This window comes from Amblyomma americanum, chromosome 1 (genome assembly GCF_052857255.1).
Source record: "Amblyomma americanum isolate KBUSLIRL-KWMA chromosome 1, ASM5285725v1, whole genome shotgun sequence".
NCBI classification, from domain to species: domain Eukaryota; kingdom Metazoa; phylum Arthropoda; class Arachnida; order Ixodida; family Ixodidae; genus Amblyomma; species Amblyomma americanum.
In genome coordinates, this window is record NC_135497.1 from 202,961,420 (window position 1) to 202,982,399 (window position 20,980).

Genomic DNA, 20,980 nt, shown 5'->3' on the forward strand with positions numbered 1-20,980 from the left:
AGGGCATGACTTTTCGAGAGCATTCTGCATGCATAGGTTAGGAATTTTCTAGTCAACGTTAGCAGCTACAGCTTTCGAGCAAGTGAGGCTTTCTTCGATATAGCTACTGTAGCCTAGCAGTCGACGCGCTCGCCGCGCTGGACCATTTACTCTGGTCCATTACTGGCTACAACAGCCCAATGTTGCACAAACCGCCATCTATTGCACTAAACTTTGTCTTGCAATTAATTGTAGTTTTTCATTAATTATGTTGTGTTCCAGGAAATAGTCGTAAGGTTGAACTATACTGTATGGCTGATTGCATACTGACTGGGGAAGGAATGGGGGGGGGGGGGGGGAAGGAGCGCTATTTGTGCTTTTTTTTGTTTTTTTTTTTACATTGAGAAAACAAAACACGACATTTTTGATGAAGATCTCATTTGCCTTATGAATTAGCTTGCATGCCCGTGTTGCTGCACTCCTTAAACTGGTGCAGCATCTAGATGAATTTCGTGGCACGTAGCCTCAGTGATGGTGCGCATGGAGGGAAAAAACTCCTTTATGATGATGCTCACGGGGCGGGATATAGCAAAAGTAATATGTAAATACCTTCACATAAAATTAGATAAATATACATAATTAGTTAGCTCACAAAAAAAATCAGTTTTGTTACTTTTGAGCTACTTAAAAATTTCGCTTTTGGCTACTTTTGGGCTACTTTGGCAGTCAATTTGGCTACCTGTGGTCAGAGCGATCTGGCAACCCTGGTTGTAGCGTTAGCAAAGCGTTAGTAGCGTGCACGCGGTAGTGTTTGTGAAGCTGATCTTTGGGCGGCGTTTGCGTGCCTTTAGTGTTGTCCTTTGTGCAGTTTTTCTGTGTTTTTTCCTTCCCAAATTCGACGCATCCCGAAGGGATAAAATGCTTTTGATGTACTATCTGGACAAGAGTGGCAACCGTGTCTACACATTGAAGAACGTCTCCCCAGACGGAAAGCCAACGGTGTCGGCGCATCCTTCGCGATTCTCGCCTGCCGATCCGTACTCGAAGTACAGAATTCTGATCAAGCGTCGCTTCAGTCTCCTGCCGACGCAACAGCCAAGGCAAGCCTGCTGAACATCCAGGGCGAAAAGGTGTGCGGTGACCGGGTCAAGAGCCGAAAACGTCTGTTATTTCAGCGCGGGACATCAACTTTGTCGTCATGGCTGGCCTCGAAGAAGTTGGTATTCCAGGTCGGGAGTTCCTTCGTGAAGCTTTAACCAATTGTTCGGATCCACTGCGCGCAATTGAAGAGTTTCAAGAAGAAAATGGGATTTTGTTGCCGTCTCTGCGGCCTATGCTGCCGCTACTTGACTTGCACGGCGTCTGTCGGCTTGAGTTCCATACTTCAGTTTTGGAAGAGCTCAAAGAACGGCTTCTACAGCAGATTGACGGTCTGGGCAAGCAGGAAGGCCGTGAGAGGGATAAAAAGCTCAAGGAGATGCTCCAAAAAAGTTTTCCAGTTATCAAGGTGCGGGTTCAGCATGGTTGATTTGCGAGGTTGCGGCCACGTGTACGAAGCCTCGTTTCTTTCTTATGAATAAAGAGAATCATAGAGAGGTCTAGACCTTTCCCAGAAGTGCTTCTTTGGCGCCGCCATATTTCTCGCATGATTCTTGTGTGCACCTGGCTCTGGCACGGTGGAAGCGGTAGCGCTACGGCTGTAGGTAGCGCGAGCTCTCTAAACCGGTTTGCAACAGTCCAAAGAGCAGTTGTTATTACACCTGCATGTACACGATGGGAAGGTTTAAAGCACGACAGGCAGGGCAGGCTTATAAGTGGCCTGCATGGCGTGATAGCTTGGTCGTTGCTGATAGCACATCGTGGTAGCGAAAATATTTCAAGTGAAGGCTTGTGTGCATGCTCCAGTAAGTGAAATGAGTAAAAAATAAACGTGGATTGCTTTCAAAGAAGAGCATGCTTGTCACGCTGTGCAACACAGTCGGAGCAACTGAGCATGCTGAACAATGTGCTCAGTGTTAAGGGACAGTGCCATGCTGCATGGGAAGCAAGGGCTGACAAACTGGATGCTTGCTAATGGGCAGCCAAGAAACATGCTGTGACACATATAGTGTGTTTCGTGTATTTAGCAGGGTAGTGAGCAGGGCTTTCATATGCTCATTTTATTAGCAGCAGCTAGGAAGTGCTGGCACCAAATGATTGTTGCAGACAATTGGTGGGTGGCAGCAGGAAGCATGTACAGGGATGATACAAAGAAATGCAAAAAACATGGTGCCTATTTGCTCCGCTGTTCCATTTTCTTTTAATTGCGCTTGTACCTGGATGGTAACACAAAGACACTAGAGTGGTCCATGATTGTATCATTGGTGGCTCTAGCATCTTTCTGTTACCTCCCAGGTACAAAGTGATGAAAAGAAATTTGAACAGTCGAGCGGGTAGGTGTCGCGCTGTTTGCGTTACTTTTATAGCAACAGTACAGGTGTATCAAAAGTTCCCAGGACACAGGGTCTGCTTTTGGGTGATGTAGTGGGCCAGTTGCAACACCTCGGAACCCAAAAACCTATTTAGGTGGTAGGAGAAGTATTGTTCTCACCTCTGAGAAGAGCTTCACAGCATTCTTAAGTGTCAGAATTTACTGCTGAAAAGCAGACCGTTTGCACTGAGTTTTTATGTGCCCTGTACATTTTTAAGACGAGCTATTACAGGCCACTTGTCGGACTGTTCTGCCTGCACCATGTGGCATGCACTGCCATGCTTGTTTTCAAAGTGATGGCCTGTGTTTTGATCTTGACACCAGTCAAAAATTTTTCCTCCTGTACCACTGGTTTGTTCATGCTTGAACTTGTTTGAGAGATTGCATTTTGAACTTTTCATAGTGTAGTCCATCTGGCATCAGTACTTGGCTGCTTCATACAGTAGAAATTTAAAACCAACATTTTTGGTTGGCTGGTCTTGCCAGCCACTAGGTTCATGTTGTCATGTGTCGAAAAAGAACAGAGGTCACAAGCAGCAGCATGTTGCTCTGTTTCTTTGGCAGGTAGTAATGCTTGTTCACTCAGCAGGCTGAGCACTCCGTTTTGAGAACTGAATTTGTTGACGATGGCAGTTTTCCACTTCTTCACAAACGAAGCAAGTACACATTCACGCAGAATAGATTACTATACTGAGCAGGTCTCAATATCTGGTCTCTGTGTGTAATGCAAGCGTGAAAAAACCAGCGGTGTTGGCAAAATATTTTTTATAGGCATCAAAATAAAAATGCAGGCTAGGGTAGCCTATGAGTATTGTTCTTATTTTTAAACAACATATGCAACCAATAAAAGAGCACAATTTGTTAATAAGCAAACCTCTTTTGCTTGTAGGTTCCAGCACTTCGCCCTGTGGTCATGCGCATAATGAAAAATATGGACCATGTGGATGAAAAATATCTAAAACAGTTGGTCAGTAATAAAACCCTCTACAAAGAATGTGATGTCCAGGTAAGTGGCCAAGTGAAGTATGTCTTGATGTTGTTACATTAAGAACACATTTCAAGCCTTCCTGTTGCTATGTGCTCTGCCAACAAGCTGCTTGCACTTAAGCTCACTGCTGCATTTTTGCCATTATGTAATAAAAAGTTCCTTGTCATCCTTTACTAATTCATTCCATTTAAGGATTGCCTGTGTTACCATGAATACATGCCCCCAGAAACAGTTACTTAGAAAGTTTTTTTTGGCTGAGTACTGCCACTTTCCTAAAAGGATCATGCCAATTGGAGTGCTGGTCTGTGGCAGTGTTTCAAAACTAGGTGATCACCATCAAGTGCCACCATACAGTCTAGAGCTGTAAATGCTTTGGAGGTGCACACTTCCAAGGTGTACATATTATGTATTAAAAACTGTTGCAAAATCTGATGAAATATTGCTGTGTGGCTTTGTACAGGCTCAATGTCGTATGCGTATTCTGGCCATATGCCCAGTCCGACTGTGCTAGTTGGAGATTTGGTACATTCACGGATCCGTCCCATGTGCAGGTGAAGCGTCAGATCTGGCAAGAACACCAGAGCCTCTTTGGGGATGAGGTGTTGCCCCTGCTTTCCCAGTACATCAGGGAGAAAGACGAGGCCCTGTGGAGCTTGACACCACCAGTCGCAGCTGGGGCGACTGCAGCTGAAGCATCCTCCTTTTTTGGCTCGTCACCCAAGCAGCGCCGCCAAGGGGCCATTTTGCAACGCCTCCTGGTCATGGTGGGGCGCAACGTCGTCCTCTATGATATGGTGCTCCAGTTTGTGCGCACGCTTTTCTTGCGGACACGTAATGTCCACTACTGCACCCTCCGAGTGGAGCTGCTCATGGCTCTGCATGACTCAGAGGTGCGTACATATTTACTTTTTTCATATACATATATTACATGTTTTGCCTAATTAGAATGCATTTAAACTTCATTTACACATTTCGACTCAGGGAGCTGTCTCGATAATGCCGAAAGGTCAAAGTGATATCAAATGTGGATGCTAAATATCACAGGAAATTGTAGAGAAAAAAGTATTTTGATGTATCATGTATTCTTTATGGCTCAGTAATATTACATATCATGCTTAGGTTTTCTGAGTTGAACAAAGCTGTACAGCTGAGGCTAATGTCGCAGTGTTTTAAGTATTGCTAAAACTTCATGAAGCTCATTGTAACTTATAGGCACAAACATCTGCCAAGAAAGAAGCAGGGTGACTGTATACGCTCAACAGAAGCAGCAAGCTCTAGAGAAAGTAGTGCATCTGTGCTTTCTAAAGGCTGGCCAACATGAAACAAACATTTACTGTGAAGTTTGTGCAGCATGCTGTAGCACAGCTTCCTGCACTGTAGTTTGCTTTCATCTTCTGCCTTTGCTGAATTTGTGGATGCTAGGCATCAGTGTCTGGGGCCGAATTGCAGAATGATCACAATCTTATAACAATCATAAAACTGTCACAAAGCCACACTCCTATTGGTTGGCACGGACTGGCGGACATATCAATCCGTTTGTGACAGGTTTTTGATTTTATCGTTGTGTAATTAGGCCTGGATGATTCGAATCAGTGGCAACTGGCTTATTTTTTCGTTCCATGAGGGTCAGTTTTTAGGCACATGAAAATAAATAGGTGAATTAAATTGAAATTGAATGCCAGACTGGTGCATTGTGTGGGGTAAGCAAGGTGTAATGCATTTATGTCATCTAGTTGCTGACCCCCTTGCACAACTGACATTTTCACACTGCTTTTGCCAGCAACTCTTGCGAGGCAGGATGTGTATTATCTGTTTTTGGCTAAGTTAGAACGTTGAGTTATCATTTTTGTAGCAAACCTACCAGTTACCCACATCTATACTGTCGGACAAAATGCAAGACAGCACATAAGTTGGGAATGCATAATAAGAATTTGATTGCACAGCCAGCTCACAACGTTCTGCATTGTTGTGTAGGGTGCCCTCATGCATGAGAGAGAGGTACAGTGCTGGAGCAAAACTAGGAACTAGGAACCACAGGTGATATAGGTGTGACAAAAGGGTGACCAAACAATGAAGAGGGAAAGGAAACAAGAATAACTTCTGAATTTTTTTCAGGGCTGAAATTCATATAAGCGGCGTTAGCTGCTCTTGTGTGTTGTAAAATTCTTGTCATGTAGGATATTAATGTCCTAGAGGATACAGTGGGAAAAGAAAATGCACTTAATTATTGAAATGCAGATCCAGGACATCACAGCTGTAGACCCCTGCCACAAGTTCACATGGTGTCTTGATGCCTGCATCCGGGAGAAGAACATCGACACTAAGCGCTCCCGAGAGCTTCAGGGTTTTCTTGACAGCATCAAGCGGGGCCAAGAACAAGTGCTCGGGTTTGTGCCTGCCATTGAGCATGTTTTCTTCTGCAATACTACAGCCTGCTCATCAGTACTAGATGTACTACTAGGGTAACAGTAACCAAGGCAAGATGGTTTATGGTTGCTTGTCATCTGTTCTGTTTGGTCATTAAGCTTGATGGGAACAGATTTTGTAAAAAGTATGCAACCACCACACATGTGCCCAGGGGTAAATCAAGGCCATGTGGTGGGGTGCCTGTGGTGCTCTTGGCACTCCAAAACTCTCAGGAGTGAGGATGAAAATTTTTCCTAACTGCTGCCCACTCTGCAGCTCTGCTGATTTAGTAGGGACCCAGCTGCATGGGCAGAGTTTATTGTGTTCACACATGCAGGAGGCTGTATTCATTTGAATAAGGGTGTATTATCGCGCACAGTAGGACCTGCAATGCAAGAGGTGTGGTAGGAGCTCAGTTTTCGAAGCAGTGAAAGCCCAGTGGTGCTGTAAATTGATACAGCTTTCCGTCGATGTAAAGGGCAAAGTGCACTGAATGTATATACAAGTTGGCTGCTCTATGTGAAGAAGTGTTCATTTGTATAAAGTAGAATCCTCAGTTGGTTCATTATTGATACGTTGCAAATCATACTGAGTACAACTGTACGTACCCACATTAAAGGGAGCCTGAAATGTGAACAGGTCATGGGGTATTTGTTGTAGGGAGAGCGGCATCTATGGAATTTCAATACGTACTCTTTTGAAGCCCTGCTGGTAAGTGTGAGTGATTTTAAATGTAAGTGGCATGTATGATGGGGACAGCAAGGGCTTCTGATGTTAGAAGCTTGAAGGACTAGTATGCTCCGCCTTTGTGTCTTTTTATTGTTGAGATTGTTAAACTAAAAACTTGTCTGTATTGCCTTGCTCACAGTGCACCCTCCATGGGAGAAAGTAAATTCCAGTTAAAATTAAAATATTTCGATAAAATCTTGGATCTTTGTCACATAGAATAGCCTTACATAAAGTCAAAAGTTATAGCTCATTATTTGAGTTATCACAGGCTCTAGTTTTACGAAATATATTAAAGGGACACTGAGGAGAAATTGAAGTTGGCTTGTATCGATAGAATAGCAGCTCCTGATCACAAAAACGCCACTCTTACTGAAAACAAAGCTCTTGTAATGTAGAAAATAGCAAGAACCAAAATACAGGTGTCACCGCCACAGGCCAATCTCGCAAGTACAAGCGTGATGACTTCCTAGGACAAGAGGCGCCACCTTGGAGGAATTTTCCTTACTTCATGAAACCCACGAATCTCTGAGGCTGGCAAAGGAAGGTTGCGCACCACACCGCTGGCTGTCAGAAATCACGGAGTCTGCATTTATGTCACGTATCACGTCACTCCGTTCTGTGACGTCATAAGAGTTCTCCGTGTCGTCATAAGAGTTCTCGAGTTTGAATCAGAGCGGCGGGAAAAACTTTCTCAACTTCGAATCCAAATTTCTTTGAAATAAATGCATCTTTCGCGCCCGGACAAGCGGCAACAAAGCCATGAAATGCCGAAGTATCAGATTTTGCTAACAAAAAAAAAATGATAGAGTTCTCCTCAGTGTCCCTTTAATATGCTATGACTAATACCCCTTTCACATGGGCAGTTTCATGTGGCTATTGAGTCTAGAGCATTCGAGATTCTCAATCGAACTCGAAGGAGTTGTGCTGCTGCTTCATGGCAAAATGGATCACTATTAAGAGATTTGAGTATCTCGCACCAAGATAGTATGGCACCACCATCACTGCCAGTAATTCTGCAGACATGCAGCAATCAGCTCATCAGTTTAACCTGAAAAGACTGAAAGCAGAATGTTTATCCTTTGCAGGATTATTAATCCCTCTTGAAATTAATTTCACTGTATTGGACACGCTGTAGTAGCATTTCCGCACTTTTGAGGAAGCTGGTGTCGGCTGTTTTTGTATCATTTTAAATAATGGCATTATGCCTGCTGCAGGTTTTTGTGACCCAGCCTGCCTCTCTTTCTCTAAAATAAGTTGTATATTGTAACGTGCAACGTGAAGGAGAACCTCCGGAGCAGAGACGGAAAACTGCAGCGGTCCCTAAGTGGTCCGAGTGCGCAAGTGAGAGAGAACCAACTTCTTCTTCTACGAATGCTGGCACTTCTACTTGTTTACAGTGGCACGTATAACTGCCCCCGTTTTCTGCAGCATCAACACGATGCGGTGAGGAGGGAAAAGTCAGCGAAAACACAGCTGCAGTGAACTACTGTTCAGTCAGGTAGTCTGTCGTGGTAAGGCATCATGCGAACAATGTGCACGACTTCAGTACGGTGCGACCGGCACGATGAGCAAGCCGCTTGGGCGGGAACAACTGCATACGTCGCATCACTGATGTGGCGCACTACTTCGTAAGGGCTGAAGTATCTGTGCAGCAACTTTTCAGAAAGTCCGCGGCGACGAACAGGTGTCCAAACCCACACCAAGTCGCCAGGCGCGTAACTGACGAAGCAGCATCCGAGGTTGTACCTAGCGGCGTCAGTCTCCTGTTGATGGTTAATTCGCAGGCATGACAATTGCCGTGCTTCCTCAGCACGCTGAACGAAGGTGTTGAGGTCAGCGTCAGAGTTGCAGTGGTGGTCAACGGGCAGCATAGCATCCAACGGAGTGGTCACTTGCCAACCGTAGACGAGCTGAAAGGGAGTCAGTCGGGTTGTCTCCTGCAGGGCGGTGTTGTACGCAAACGTTACATACGGCAGAATGGTGTCCCAAGTTCGGTGCTTGATGTCAACATACATAGAAAGCATGTTGGCTTGTGTGCAGTTTCTTTTTTTTTAAGGGAGATTTATTGACTCAGGGCATCAATGTTGGGCGAATGTATGGTGAAATATGTAGTAATGATTAAATTAATGGAAAAAGGCTAGCTGATTTGATGAAGTCCAGTAGAGAGCGATGGTATGGTCCCTGCGTCCAGGCAATATATGAAGCAGGGTTGCTTGGTGAAAGACCCGCTACCTTCAGGTGCCGGATCCTTGTAGGCTTGAGAGCTGGGCAGGCCCACAGCAAGTGAGCAATGTCGGCTTCAATGTCATCATGTTTGCATATCGGACACCCTGGCCGAGGAAAGAAATCTCGGTACTGAGGCCACTTCCGAGTGATGGCAGGTGTGAGGGCAACCCCAACCCGGATCCTCCTAAGCGCAACCTCCTCTGCACGAGTAAGACCGCGGGGGAGGGTTACCGCACACGGAGGGATGAGAGCACGTGTGCAGCGCCGGAGGAGCTCCTTTCTTGATGAAAAGAGGGTGAAGTTGTCCAAATGAAGGAGCCGAGGCAATGATGAGCCTGGGGTCACTAAATCTGCCTGGCTTTGAGAGGTCAGCAGATCCCGTGGGACCCACTCAATATGTACTGGCTGCGGGATGCGTGCTGCAGGCCGGTGGATGTCCTGACATATCGTTGGACAGCGGCTAACACGTCATAGCATCATAACACGTCATAGCACTTAAAGGGCATCAGTGTGAATGACAACGCGGGCCGCAGGGGCATAGTTGTGGCGGCCACGGAGCAGAGTGCCTCTTGAACTGCAATGAGCTCAGCCCGTAAGCTGAAACCTAGAGGTTTGATTCAGGGCAGGTCTGCACGGGCAGTAGATTGCTGTTGTTGCTTCACAGGCTTGGATGCTTGCGTCTACGTAGACAACAATGGATCCTTCAGGCAGGCAAGCATCTTGTTCTTCAAATTTCTGGCGAAGCAATGATGCCGAATTAGCAGATGTTGGTCGGCGATTATCTGTTGGCTTGTTGTCGGTGAGCTTTACAAACTTCCATGGGGGAAGAACTGGTATTGGCAGCTGAAGAATGGAGTGTGATGTTGCATAAGTTCTCAGTGCATGCGTGAAATTTGATAGACTGTCCTTAAGGCTGCACGCATCACGGCACTGCTGCACTATGCACCAGGTCATCTATGGTATTGAGCTGCGCATTCTCTTGTAAAGCTATGACCGGTGTGATGCATGGAAGGCACGTAATGGCCGTAGCACGTCGATGGCTCGTGTACGTCAAGAGTCATCACGGACTGGGTTAAGCGATCACTGAAAGCAGTCCTCTAGTCAGTAACAACAACAGCGGGGGCTCCATGACGCAGGACAGTGTTGTGGATGAAGAACTGTGCCACTTCAGCAGCAGTGCCTTTGACAAGGCATGTGGTCTCAGCGTGTCATGCCAGGTAGTCGGTCACAACGACGATCCAACGCTTTCCAGACGAAGACTTCAGAAAAGGACCAAGGAGGTCCATGCCCACTTGGTGAAAAGGGGTCTTCGGTGGATCGACAGGGTGGTTTCCGGCTGGTTTCAACGGAGGAGACTTCCAACACTGGCAGTCACGGCAGGTTTTTACGTAGGCCCGCACCGATGGGAGTAACTTGGGCCAATAATACTTTTGTTTAATCCGCGCGAGTGTACGACTCACTCCAAGATGGCCGGTGGAGGGTGCATCATGACAGGGACTCAAAATCTCTGGCCGCAGCAGTGATGGTACGACAAGCAGGAACGCTTCTTTGTTGCTGGCAAAGTTGCACTTGTAGAGAACACCAGATCGTAAAGTGAAGATGTGGAACCCGACTTGTAGACGACTGTTAAGTCTTATTCTTGCAAGCCTAAGCCAAGCATCCTGAGGGGTCTTTGAGGCTCACCAGCCAGCATAAGGAGGGGTGGTTGCTTGCCACACGGAAGGGTCGCCCATAGAGGCACTGTCGGAACTTGCTGATGGCCCATATCACTGCAAGGCATTCTTTCTCCATCGTAGAATAATTGATCTCTGAGCGTATAAGTGTTCGGCTGGCATAACTGATGACCCGCTCTGCACCGTCTTGCCACTGGAGCAGTACCGCACCAAGGCCAACACTGCTGGCATGTGTGGATGTCTATGGCAGCGTGTTCATCGAAATGGCCGAGTATCGGAATACGTTGTAGATGGCTGCGAAGCTCAACAATTGCAGCCTCTTGGTCGCTTCCCCACAGGAAGGGCGTGTTGTCGCGAGTCAGTTAGTTTAACGGTTCAGCGATTCTCAAGAAATCTTGGAACAAAGCGCCTATAATAGGAGCACAGGCCCAAAAATCGGCGTACGGCCTTCTTGTCACTTGGGCGTGGAAAATCTGAGACGGCAGCGGCCTTGTCAGGGTCCGGGCGAATATCTTGTGCGCTAACAACGTGACCATGAAAGCGAAGTTCCTCAAAACCAAAATTGCATTTCTCGGCTTTGAGGGTGAGGTGAGCAGATTTGAGCACCTGTAGCACGATGCGCAGTTGCTCCAATCGTTGGTCAAAGGTGGTCGAAAATATACCGACATCGTCCAGGTTCACCAGGTAGTACTGCCACTTGAAGCTCTAGAGAACGGTGTCCATCATGCGTTGGAACGTGGCCGGCACTGAGCACAGATCAAATGGGAGCACCTTCATAGAGGCCGTCGGGCGTCACGAAGGCCGTCTTCTCTTGGTCTCTCTCGTGCACTTCGATTTGCCAGTACCCGCTTTTAAGATCTAATGACGAGAAGTATCGGGCGTCCCGTAATCGGTCGATCGCTTCATCTTTCCTGGGCAGCGGGTAAACGTCCTTTTTGGTCACGGTATTAAGTTTCCTGTAAACACAGAAATGCAGAGCATAGTTCTTTTTTTTTACAAGAACCACAGGCGATGCCGATCGGCTGGTGCACAGCTGAATGGCAATGGCATCGTCTGCAAGCATTTCGGCGACCTGATTCTGAATGGCTTCTCGTTCCATCGGGGAAATACGGTATGGGCGCTGGCAGACAGGTCGCGTAGTGTCATCAGTGATGATACGGTGGGTGCTTGGCAAGTTGAGTTCGGCCAACCTTCGAGCACGGAGCGAAGCAGTCCGCAAAGTCTGCCAAGAGGTCCAACAGAAGATCCTTCTGAACCGATGGCAGGGCCGGATTTATTTTGGCTGACTGAAGAACGTGGTGTGGACCAGCATTGTCTGGAGTGGGTCCTCCCATGGTGCACAAACCTGAGATCTCAGCAACGTCGTGGAAGAACGCAGTAGCCGTGCCTTTGACAAGGTGCTGATATTTGTTGGCAAAGTTGGTCAGTTGGACGTGGGTATGGCCATCACGTAGCTGGACGAGACCTCTTGCTACTGCAAGTCCCCGCTGAAGCAGCAGTGGAGTATGGCCGTCCGCCAGACTCTCGTAGTCGTGAAATAGGTCGTTCCACACGAGCACCAGGACACTGCACCACGGCAGCACCGTGACGTCATTCTCGACAATGCACAGAGCGTTGCTGCAGGGATCTCGGGAGTCAAGTCGGGCCATGGCCTGTTTGGTCGAGAATGTGACACGTGCGTCCTGAAAGTCAGTCACAGCGCCGTTTGCCTGCAGGAAGTTGATCCCCAGAATCAAGTCTCTGGAACACTCCTGGAGCACGACAAATTGACCAACGTGCGTGAAACCATGAATGCCAACTCTAGCCGTGCTCTTGCCCACAGGCGAAATTAGGTGGCCACCAGCAGTGCGAATGTTGGTCCCCATCCACAGTGTCAGAACCTTTTTAAATTCTCCAGCAAAGGCATGGCTCATAACATAATAATCAGCACCGGTATCGATCAGCGCGATAATCTCAGTGCCATAAATTGTCACATGCAAATCGGATGCAGCGTATCGGATACTGTCACTTCTTCTCTCTGTCCATGTATCGTCCTCTCAAGAGTTTCGCGATGGAGGATCTTGACACGTCCCAACGTCAGCAGCCTTGCCCCGAGAGGTCGCTGGTGTTAGTTTTCGCAACGCGGGCTTGGCGAGCGGTGGCCAGCAGAGCTACTCTGGCGGCCGGGTCTGGAAGCGCGATAGCGGGTTGAAGGCAAACGGGACTCGTGCCTTCCTGAGTGGACAGGTTTCTGGCGCACCCAAAGATGCTCCGCAATCTCATGCGGTCGTTCGCCATTCTGAGGACAAGGTGCATCGGGACGGAAACTGCGAAGACCCACTTGGCAGTACGGACACGCTCTGTAGAGATGACCCGGCTCCCCACAATGATAGAGAGGCCTACGGTCCGGTGTGCGCCACAAATCCGACTTCCGAGGACATGGCCCAGCTGTAGCAGGTGCGGTTGCATAATATGGGGTGATGCTACTCAAGGGAGATGTCGGGGTAATACCGTAGCCAGGCGCAGTTGCATGACTTGTGCCGGTGTTGTTCATTGCAGGCGTCGGAGTAGTGGGACTGTAGCCAGCCGTGCGACGAATGCTTACATGGGTCTGTCATCGAACCGGGGTGGCGCTTTGGGGACAGGAGGTGCCTGCGTAACCTGCCGCACCTCGTCCCTGGCGACTTCGATCAGCACTGCCAGCGGTGCAAGCGCAACCTGGGGCAGACGGGTCCGTTGGAGTTCCTCCCGGACAACTGAGTGAATTATCTCGCACTAGGTGTCTGCACTGCTGCCGAGGCATGACGAAAAGGATTCGGGCACCATGTTGTTGATGTCCCGATTATACTGGCAGTCCTGTTGTTGGAGCGTCGTCTCCATGGTGGTTGCCTCCATAAGAAATTCCACCACAGTACGAGGTAGGCTGCACACGAGTCCCGCGAACAGCTCCTGCTTAACCCCACGCATGAGATGGCGAAGCTTCATCTCCTCCGTCATGTTGGGGTCAGCGCACTTGAAAAGACAGGCCATATCGGCGATATACATGCGCACACTTTCGTTTGTGTGCTGATATCGGGAGTGCAGCGCAGCTTCAGCCTTTTGGCGGTCGGCATTGGAGACTGTGGCCTGGAGATTCCGGCAAAACGTCTCCCAGGTGGGAAGGGTAGTCTCGTGGTTTTCAAAGCACGTCTGGGCAGACTCTTCCAGAGCAAAGTATACTTTATTGACTTCTGCTCGTCGCTCCAGCCGTTGTAGCGGGCAACCCGCTCCAAGGTCTCCAGCCAATCTTCAGCATCTTCGAACATGTCGCCGTGAAAAGATGGCGGTGTTCACGGTAGGTGTCAAAGGACTGGCGCCAGGGGCCTGGTGTCAGTGGCCATGTCGGTTGGACTTGGTGGCTGAGGCTACGTCGTTCTTGTGGGCAGGGGAAGGGGCCCAAATTCAGGTGACTCTCCGCGGAAACGACGGCTGGGTCGCTGGTGAACAGGTGTGAGGTCCGTAGTGATGCTGTACGGAGTACAGTGGTCAGGAAGCATACCCAGCAGTGCTCCACCAAACTGTAACATGCAACGCGAAAGAGAACCTCCGGAGCAGAGACGGAAAACTACGGCGGTCCTTAAGTGGTCCGAGCGCACAAGCGAGAGAGAACCAACTTCTTCCTCTACAAATGCAGGCGCTTCTACTTCTTCTACAGTAGCACATATCAATATTTTGAAGTTCCACAACTTTTTTTCAGCAATTATACTGTTCTGATCTTATTCCTGATCGCATTGCAGCGAGCACTCCATATGCGAGAGTGCACGCTGCTGCCACTCGGAGGGCTTTGAAATATCGATATTGTTCCACGCTGCTCCTCTGACTCTATAGACTTTTGACTAGATGAAGACAAATCCTCTTGTCAAAACATTGGCAAGCACCCTGAGGTTTTTCCTCCCTTGTTCACTTTGTGATTATCAAGAACCATCTGACCAACCTCTCTCTACTATTGACTAGATGGCCATTAAAGTTGCCTCTTTAGCAGCGTTCAGTTGGTCGTTGAATCAATAGGCGATTGGTTTGTAGGCCTTCTAAATGCCCGTGCGACAGGAGTTAATTTTCTGTGGTGAAAAATTTTTAATTCCTCAACTTCGTAATTAAAAATTCACATTGTTCCATAAGAAGCATAACACACACAAAATAAATATATAACTAATATTTTTTAAACATGCCTTGCATACTTTAAATACCCCATCATTAAAATTGATTGTGGCCGTTGCAATTCAGTGTCGGGTAGTGCTTGGTATTCCATTTGAAGATTGCCGCTTGTTTGGCACAATGCCCCCAGCAACTGAATTATCTCTCTATAATGCACAGTGTGCAGTCAAGTCAAATTAAAATTAAAAACCTGCTGCTCTGGCCATTTCTGCAAGCAGGATGCAACCCTTCAAAAACTTGGCACCTGCCTGCCACCCATTTTAATTCCTAGACGGCCTTGTGCCATGACAATAAGAAGCCAGCAGAATTAATGATGAGTGCTATTCAAAAACTGGAAACATTTTTTGCCACTACTGTTAATATTATTTTCATGAGGCATCAGTAATAGGACTTCCGGTAGAAGAATTTGAACGAGTTGTCACCAGAGGCAAAGCACTTGCTGTGCTAGCCTGCTTGGGCTGATGGGGAGGGGAGCAAGCTTGCCAGGGCATCAGCAGAACTTTTCGTTACTGAATTCTAGCCTTCGAGAGAATTCACATTATGAAATTAATCGCTTCCTACGGTCTCGTCTTTCCTAGTGATATCCGTAAAAACAATAACACAAAAAAGAGAATGTGGCTGCTAACACAATTCCACGAAAAATGGTCAAATCTGCAATTTGTTGTGGAATTGCTGAGAAACCAGGAGCCCCAACAGTGATGTGTTTGGATTATTATTTAATTTATGACTTGCTACTTTTGGGGAGCACACACTTGTAGTTCTTGTGTGGAGCACACACTTGTAGCTTATTCCATGCAAACTCAGTAATAACTAGTACATATGTGAAACGCTATAAAATATCTAATTTAGTCAGTATTCTAAAGCATCTACTGTTACAAGTTTAATAACGATTTTTAAGCCTACGTGTTTGTGAATGTCAAGACCACTCATCTCTTTTCTCTCTTGCCTCTTTTCTGGCCACATTTATACTGTACGATTTCTTGCTGTGGCAATGAGTTTTTTTAATGGTTTAGGATTACTACCCTCACTTTTGCAATATCTGTCTGTCTGGTGCTCTGTGATGCCACTGCTACCCTCAAGAATCCTCCACCCACCACCAAACAACCCACCTTTGCCCTCCACCCACCTTCACCATCCAGAAGCTGCCATCTACCTCCAACTAACCTACCTCTACACTACAGAAGCTTCCCCTGTCACCAATCAGCCACCTCTACCATTCAGGAGGCGCTACTCACCACCCATCTACTCCCTTTTACGAAGCCCACATGTCACCGGAACGAAAAAGCGACAGCAAAATACAATTCAGAGATGCAATGGGAAGACGATCATTGCAGAAGCGAAATGTACAACCAATACAGTCGAACCCGATTATATCGAACTTGGTTAGATCAAATTATCGAATCACATTCTTTATATCGAATAATTTCTGAGCACCTTAAAGATACAACGTGCATGCATAGGAAAATGTGCGGTTATATCGTACAAAATTAGCCATCATGTCCGATAGACCGAACTTCAGACAATTCGAGTCGACACAAGAAGCTGGCTTTTCCTCAGCACTTCTCTGGAGGTTAGCTTTTCCACATGAACCTGTGGGTGGTATTGGTGCTATGGTGCTACATAGCGCACGCAGACCAATGATGATGTGGATGACCTAGGCGGTGGGCACATACCCAGCCAACCAGAATATGCATTTTCAACACGTTACGGTATTGTGCCTGCGTTGTCATGCATTTCGCGCGGACACATCGGGCTGCCATTGGAAATTTCGCACTTTCGTTGTCTCTGTGTGTGCATGTGATGGCAGCCGTGGAATGGCAGAAGTTCTGCCTTTCTATGAAAGTGGAAATTATCAAGCTAGTTGAATGAGGTGAGAAGAAATCCAAAGTCGCCGCAGTATACAAAGTTTCGAGAAGCACGTTGAGTACCATTTGAAGAACAAGGCTGACATTCTGGCTAAAGCGGAGAAGAGACCCGGCAGAAAAAGCAAGTAGTATCTGCTATGCTTGCAGAATGCGCTTTCAGTTCCGGTGACCTACAGGTCCAATCGAAGAGCGTGGATGACCTATGAACTTTTTTCCAAGTGGCTCAGATCTTGGAATGAGAACCTGGTGGGCCAGGATCGCAATGTCTGCCTCATCGTGGACAACATCTGTGCCTACCACTGCTGTGCTAGTTTGAGCAACATTGCGCTTCGCTTCCTGCTGCCAAACACTACCTTGGTGCTTCAACCATTGGAACAGGGGACAATCCGCGGGGCGAAGGTTGGTTGTAGGAAACACCTGAACGAGAGCCTGGGGACTGGAAGAGGCCTAAAAGTCGACATCTTAAGTGCCCTGTCTGTGCTGAGTGGGTCATGGAATGATGCCAAAAATAAAACTATACAGAACTGCTTCCGACATTCGGGCCTGTGCTTTCCCGAAGAAGACTGAACAACTTCTTTGTCGGGTGAGCACGACAAAGCCGTCGCAGGTATTGCATGATTTGTGAAACCAGTGGTTCGAATTTCCTGGTGCTATTAATGATGGGGCAACCGTAGGAGACTGTCTTCGAAGACGACAGCATTGAGACCGTGGGAGATCTTGCGGACGAATACATTGTTGCCAACATCGCTGATAACTAGGACACCACTGATGTGAATTGCGACCAAGACTTGAGAGAACTTGTGCCCATGTGCTTCGACATGCTCCATGCGTTCAGCATGGTTCATCACTATTGAGCATAGATAGAAGTCTGTGGTCTCAGCTGTACAAAGTCCATCGATAACATTAAAACATTTTTTGCACATGTTCTCTCCGAGGCAGTGAAAATGAAAAAATACATATAAAAAAATTCATGACTATTTCACTCGGTAATCTGCATGCAGTAAGTGGCTATCCTAGAAATACATTTTTTTCTATCTCAATGAGTTTGCGTGTTGTTAAATTTACTGCTACTTTTATATCATATTACACATTATGTCAAACTATTAGGTGTTTTCTAGAGAGTTTTATAAATGCGGGTTCAACTGCACTGCTAATGCAGCTTTGTTGCATCACATTGTGTGGTCACCTGTGCATTTTTTAAATATGATTTTAAAGGTTACAAGGAATTGAAAGTTGTTAAGGGAGGCTCTTTTTAAACAAAACAAACTCCTGTTGTTTTGTTATCGGTTGCTAAGATTGTTTGTTTAATTTCACCATGTTCAAACGTCCTAACTAATAGTTTTGTGTTCTTGTAGAGGTAAACTTTATCGTTTTGATACTGAAAGGTCAAATATCAGTCAAACTGTAGTACAGACAGAATCAGTGGCAGGCAAATTACAGGCATGCATGCTGTGAAAGATGCGCAAACTGTGGACAATTATCCATCTGCAGAGAGGATTATGTAGTCCATGCCATGCACACTGACCATATGTACCTAACCAATGGGAAAATTTTTTATGTGCGTGATGCCGTAGAGCCTGGCATGGTCACATTATTGACAACAATGCAACCTCACATCCCTCTTAGCTGACATTTTTGCTGTGGAATCTCACTTCCGTTCACAGTTTTCATTGTACTGTTGCCTACTACAGCTTAAGTAGGAGGCGGAATTTCACTTTATTTAATTTCAATTTTTCAAACACTGTTTGTTTAGCTTGTTGACAGCCTTATTACATTGTTTCTACAGTGCCCACTTATGAGTACTGGCCACCTTTTCAGATTGAATAAGCAAGTTGTGAATGGGGTGAAGATGAAAATGAGGGCACATTTGGTTGCTTATCTTGGGGGAACCCTTTCTTAGCTCAGTCTCTGAGTGGTTAAAACCAGTTTTGTACTAGTACCTGCAGTCTTCAGATCAATGCAGGGTATGTGTAGAGGTTTGGACAGACGTAAACATAACTGAGTGTAGCATTCTAGTGACACTCGGACATATCTAGCAGAAATTGAGGCGTAGGGTAGGGTATGTTTGTGCACGGCAGTATTGTCAATGCATTCACTCATGAGCAGACCACGAGTCTCAATTTCTGCCATGTTGTTAGCACAGTGAAGTGTGCTTTGTTTGTTTTGGTCTCACCTGTACATGAGAAGCATAGAGAGCCAACGCAAGTTATAAAATTTGTCATTTTTAAGTACAGGTGCACCGTCTCCTAGTTTGTTATCATAAGCCTACTATAAAAGCATCACAAATCTGGCATTTCTAGTCTAATACATGAGCACTGGTTTATAGAGCCATTTGTCATTGCAGGGACCTTTCCATGACGCTGTGTGACCCATATGCCATCAACTTCTTAGCCCAGTCTGCCTTGAAGATCATCAACCACCTGATCAATGTCGAAGGGCTTCCCAGGGTGAGGCATACTGATCTGGTTAAACTGGTTAAAGCATACTGGTTAAAGCACGAGGACCTAACATTTTGGTGCATGCAGGACAACCAGGTCCTGGTGTTGGTGTTGCGTATGCTGGCTCTTGGCCTTCAGGCATGGGAGATGATCAGCACACAGCAGTACAAGGAGCCGAAGCTAGTAAGTCAAAATATAGTTTTTCCTTGTTTGATGCGGTCGACCTAAAGCCACTACAAAATATGGCAAATATCTTGCATGGTGCAGGCAGCGTGCAAGGACTGAACATTTATGTGGGCTGCTTTATGCGATGTATACAGAGAGGGTGTATGATTTAGTAACAAATGTGTTTAGCGAGCATTTCATTGCAGACCAAAAATAGTCGCCTCCACGTGGCTTTCATCAAAATTTTTTTATTTATTGATATATTTATATGAATCTTTTTGCCATATTAGAAATCATTTTAGGACTGTTCTCACAAAATTTCATTGTTATACTGTCTCCAGAAAATTGATTTCTAATGTGTGTATTTTTCCTCGAAATCTTGCGAAAAAGTTGCAGAGTTAAGAAAGTGTGGCAGAAGGCTGGTTCAACATTCATTGCATTCCTACTGGCATGCTACAAAACAAGACATTCTTGAAATGTTTGTTTCGCATAGCATAAATTTTACTTTTGAATTTTTTGCAATGCAGCGACAGTTGACGCATATAAAGTGGTAAGAAAATTTCATACAAAAATTTAAAATTCACAATTTTTTTTTAAAAAACAAAGAATGTCTTGACCTGCATTATGGTCCTGGGAGTGCGACAAAACAAAAACGGGCTCAAAATAGATAAGTCTGTCATGAAAAAATCCGCTTTGCAAGGTGAGTATCTAGGTAGAAAACTGTAACAGAGAAAAACACCCATTGTTCAGGTGTTTCTTCACAATGCACAATTCCCAACAGTTCACGAAAAAAATTTTTACGGTACTTCTCTGTCAATTTCAGCAATGAAATTATGGGACAGCATAAAAAAACGAGGCATACAGATACAACAGTTTTTAAAAAATCAATTTTAATCTTCAGCATGAACCTTCTCATCCTTAATGGAACTTTGTGACATGCAGCTTCTTCCTGTTTACCCATTTATACTATCTGACCTGTATGCCCAGCAAACCTGAGTGTGAGTGCTTGCTCATTGCGCATTATTTTTGCTAACATGCTCTCAGAGATTGGCAGGCTGTTTTGCCAGCATGCTGATTTGGAAGAAAAAGGTGATAAAATGTCCCAAAACACATCTGTTATCGTGCAAACAGTGCTGCAGCAGTAAGGGCAGTTCTTCAACGGCCAGTACAGGAAGAAATACTACAGCACACATTGTTAAACATGTTATTGCATTATTCTACGCACCTTGCTTCGCAGTGTTACTTGTGTTTGGGGAGGGGACCGAAAGAAGTAGACTGATCTCACTTCCTAAGGTCTCCCTTCATTTTATTCAGTTTCTGACAAAAAGATGCGTTGTATTGTTGATATTAACTTTTAGTATTTTTGTTCATAAAATTTTAGTAAACAACTGTGTAAGTTTTCTTGGCTATGAAACTTATTGGAAATTTTGTAATTTGTTCTTCTGTGTAGGATGTACAGCTCGTCACCAAGTTTCTCCCTGCTCTGATGTCGCTAATGGTTGATGATCAGGTAAGAAGCGCTAGGGACTGTTAAAACTGCCCATTTTTTAAGAGTGCTTTTAAAAATGGGCAGATGTGGAGTCCTGAAAGAAAATGTGAAAAACAAATTCAAATCAAGATGTGAATATGTAATGTTGAAGACCGATAACCAGTGATCTCTTAGGTCTGCATAGGAGGCAACGAGGGAAGCCACAGGCGTACTAAGAAAAACACAGCCAGCGGAAGCTGAAGGTCAGACGGAGATTGGGTTAGGAAATTTTTAGGAGTTGTATGACCATGACTGGCCAGAACAGGGTTAGTCAGAAATTAGTGTGAAAGGCTGTTGTCTTTTCAGTGGACTCAGCTTGGTTGATGATGAAGTACAGCCA

General features: G+C 46.0%; 1 protein-coding gene across 2 annotated transcripts in view; it reads left to right on the forward strand.

Moving 5' to 3' along the window:
* The first annotated feature begins 768 nt into the window (after positions 1-768).
* The window catches only part of LOC144114508 (negative elongation factor B-like), a 66,558-nt gene continuing 46,346 nt past the window's right edge, over positions 769-20,980 (forward strand). Inside the window, exons 1-7 of one of the 2 annotated variants that reach the window (XM_077648301.1) lie at positions 769-1,486; positions 3,339-3,455; positions 3,989-4,327; positions 5,676-5,824; positions 18,854-18,956; positions 19,035-19,130; positions 20,563-20,622. In XM_077648301.1, the coding sequence (XP_077504427.1) occupies positions 1,178-1,486; positions 3,339-3,455; positions 3,989-4,327; positions 5,676-5,824; positions 18,854-18,956; positions 19,035-19,130; positions 20,563-20,622 (1,173 nt within the window). In that variant the 5' untranslated portion in view covers positions 769-1,177. The remainder of the gene's footprint in view (positions 1,487-3,338; positions 3,456-3,988; positions 4,328-5,675; positions 5,825-18,853; positions 18,957-19,034; positions 19,131-20,562; positions 20,623-20,980) is intronic. The other variant, XM_077648300.1, reaches the window with a different exon arrangement.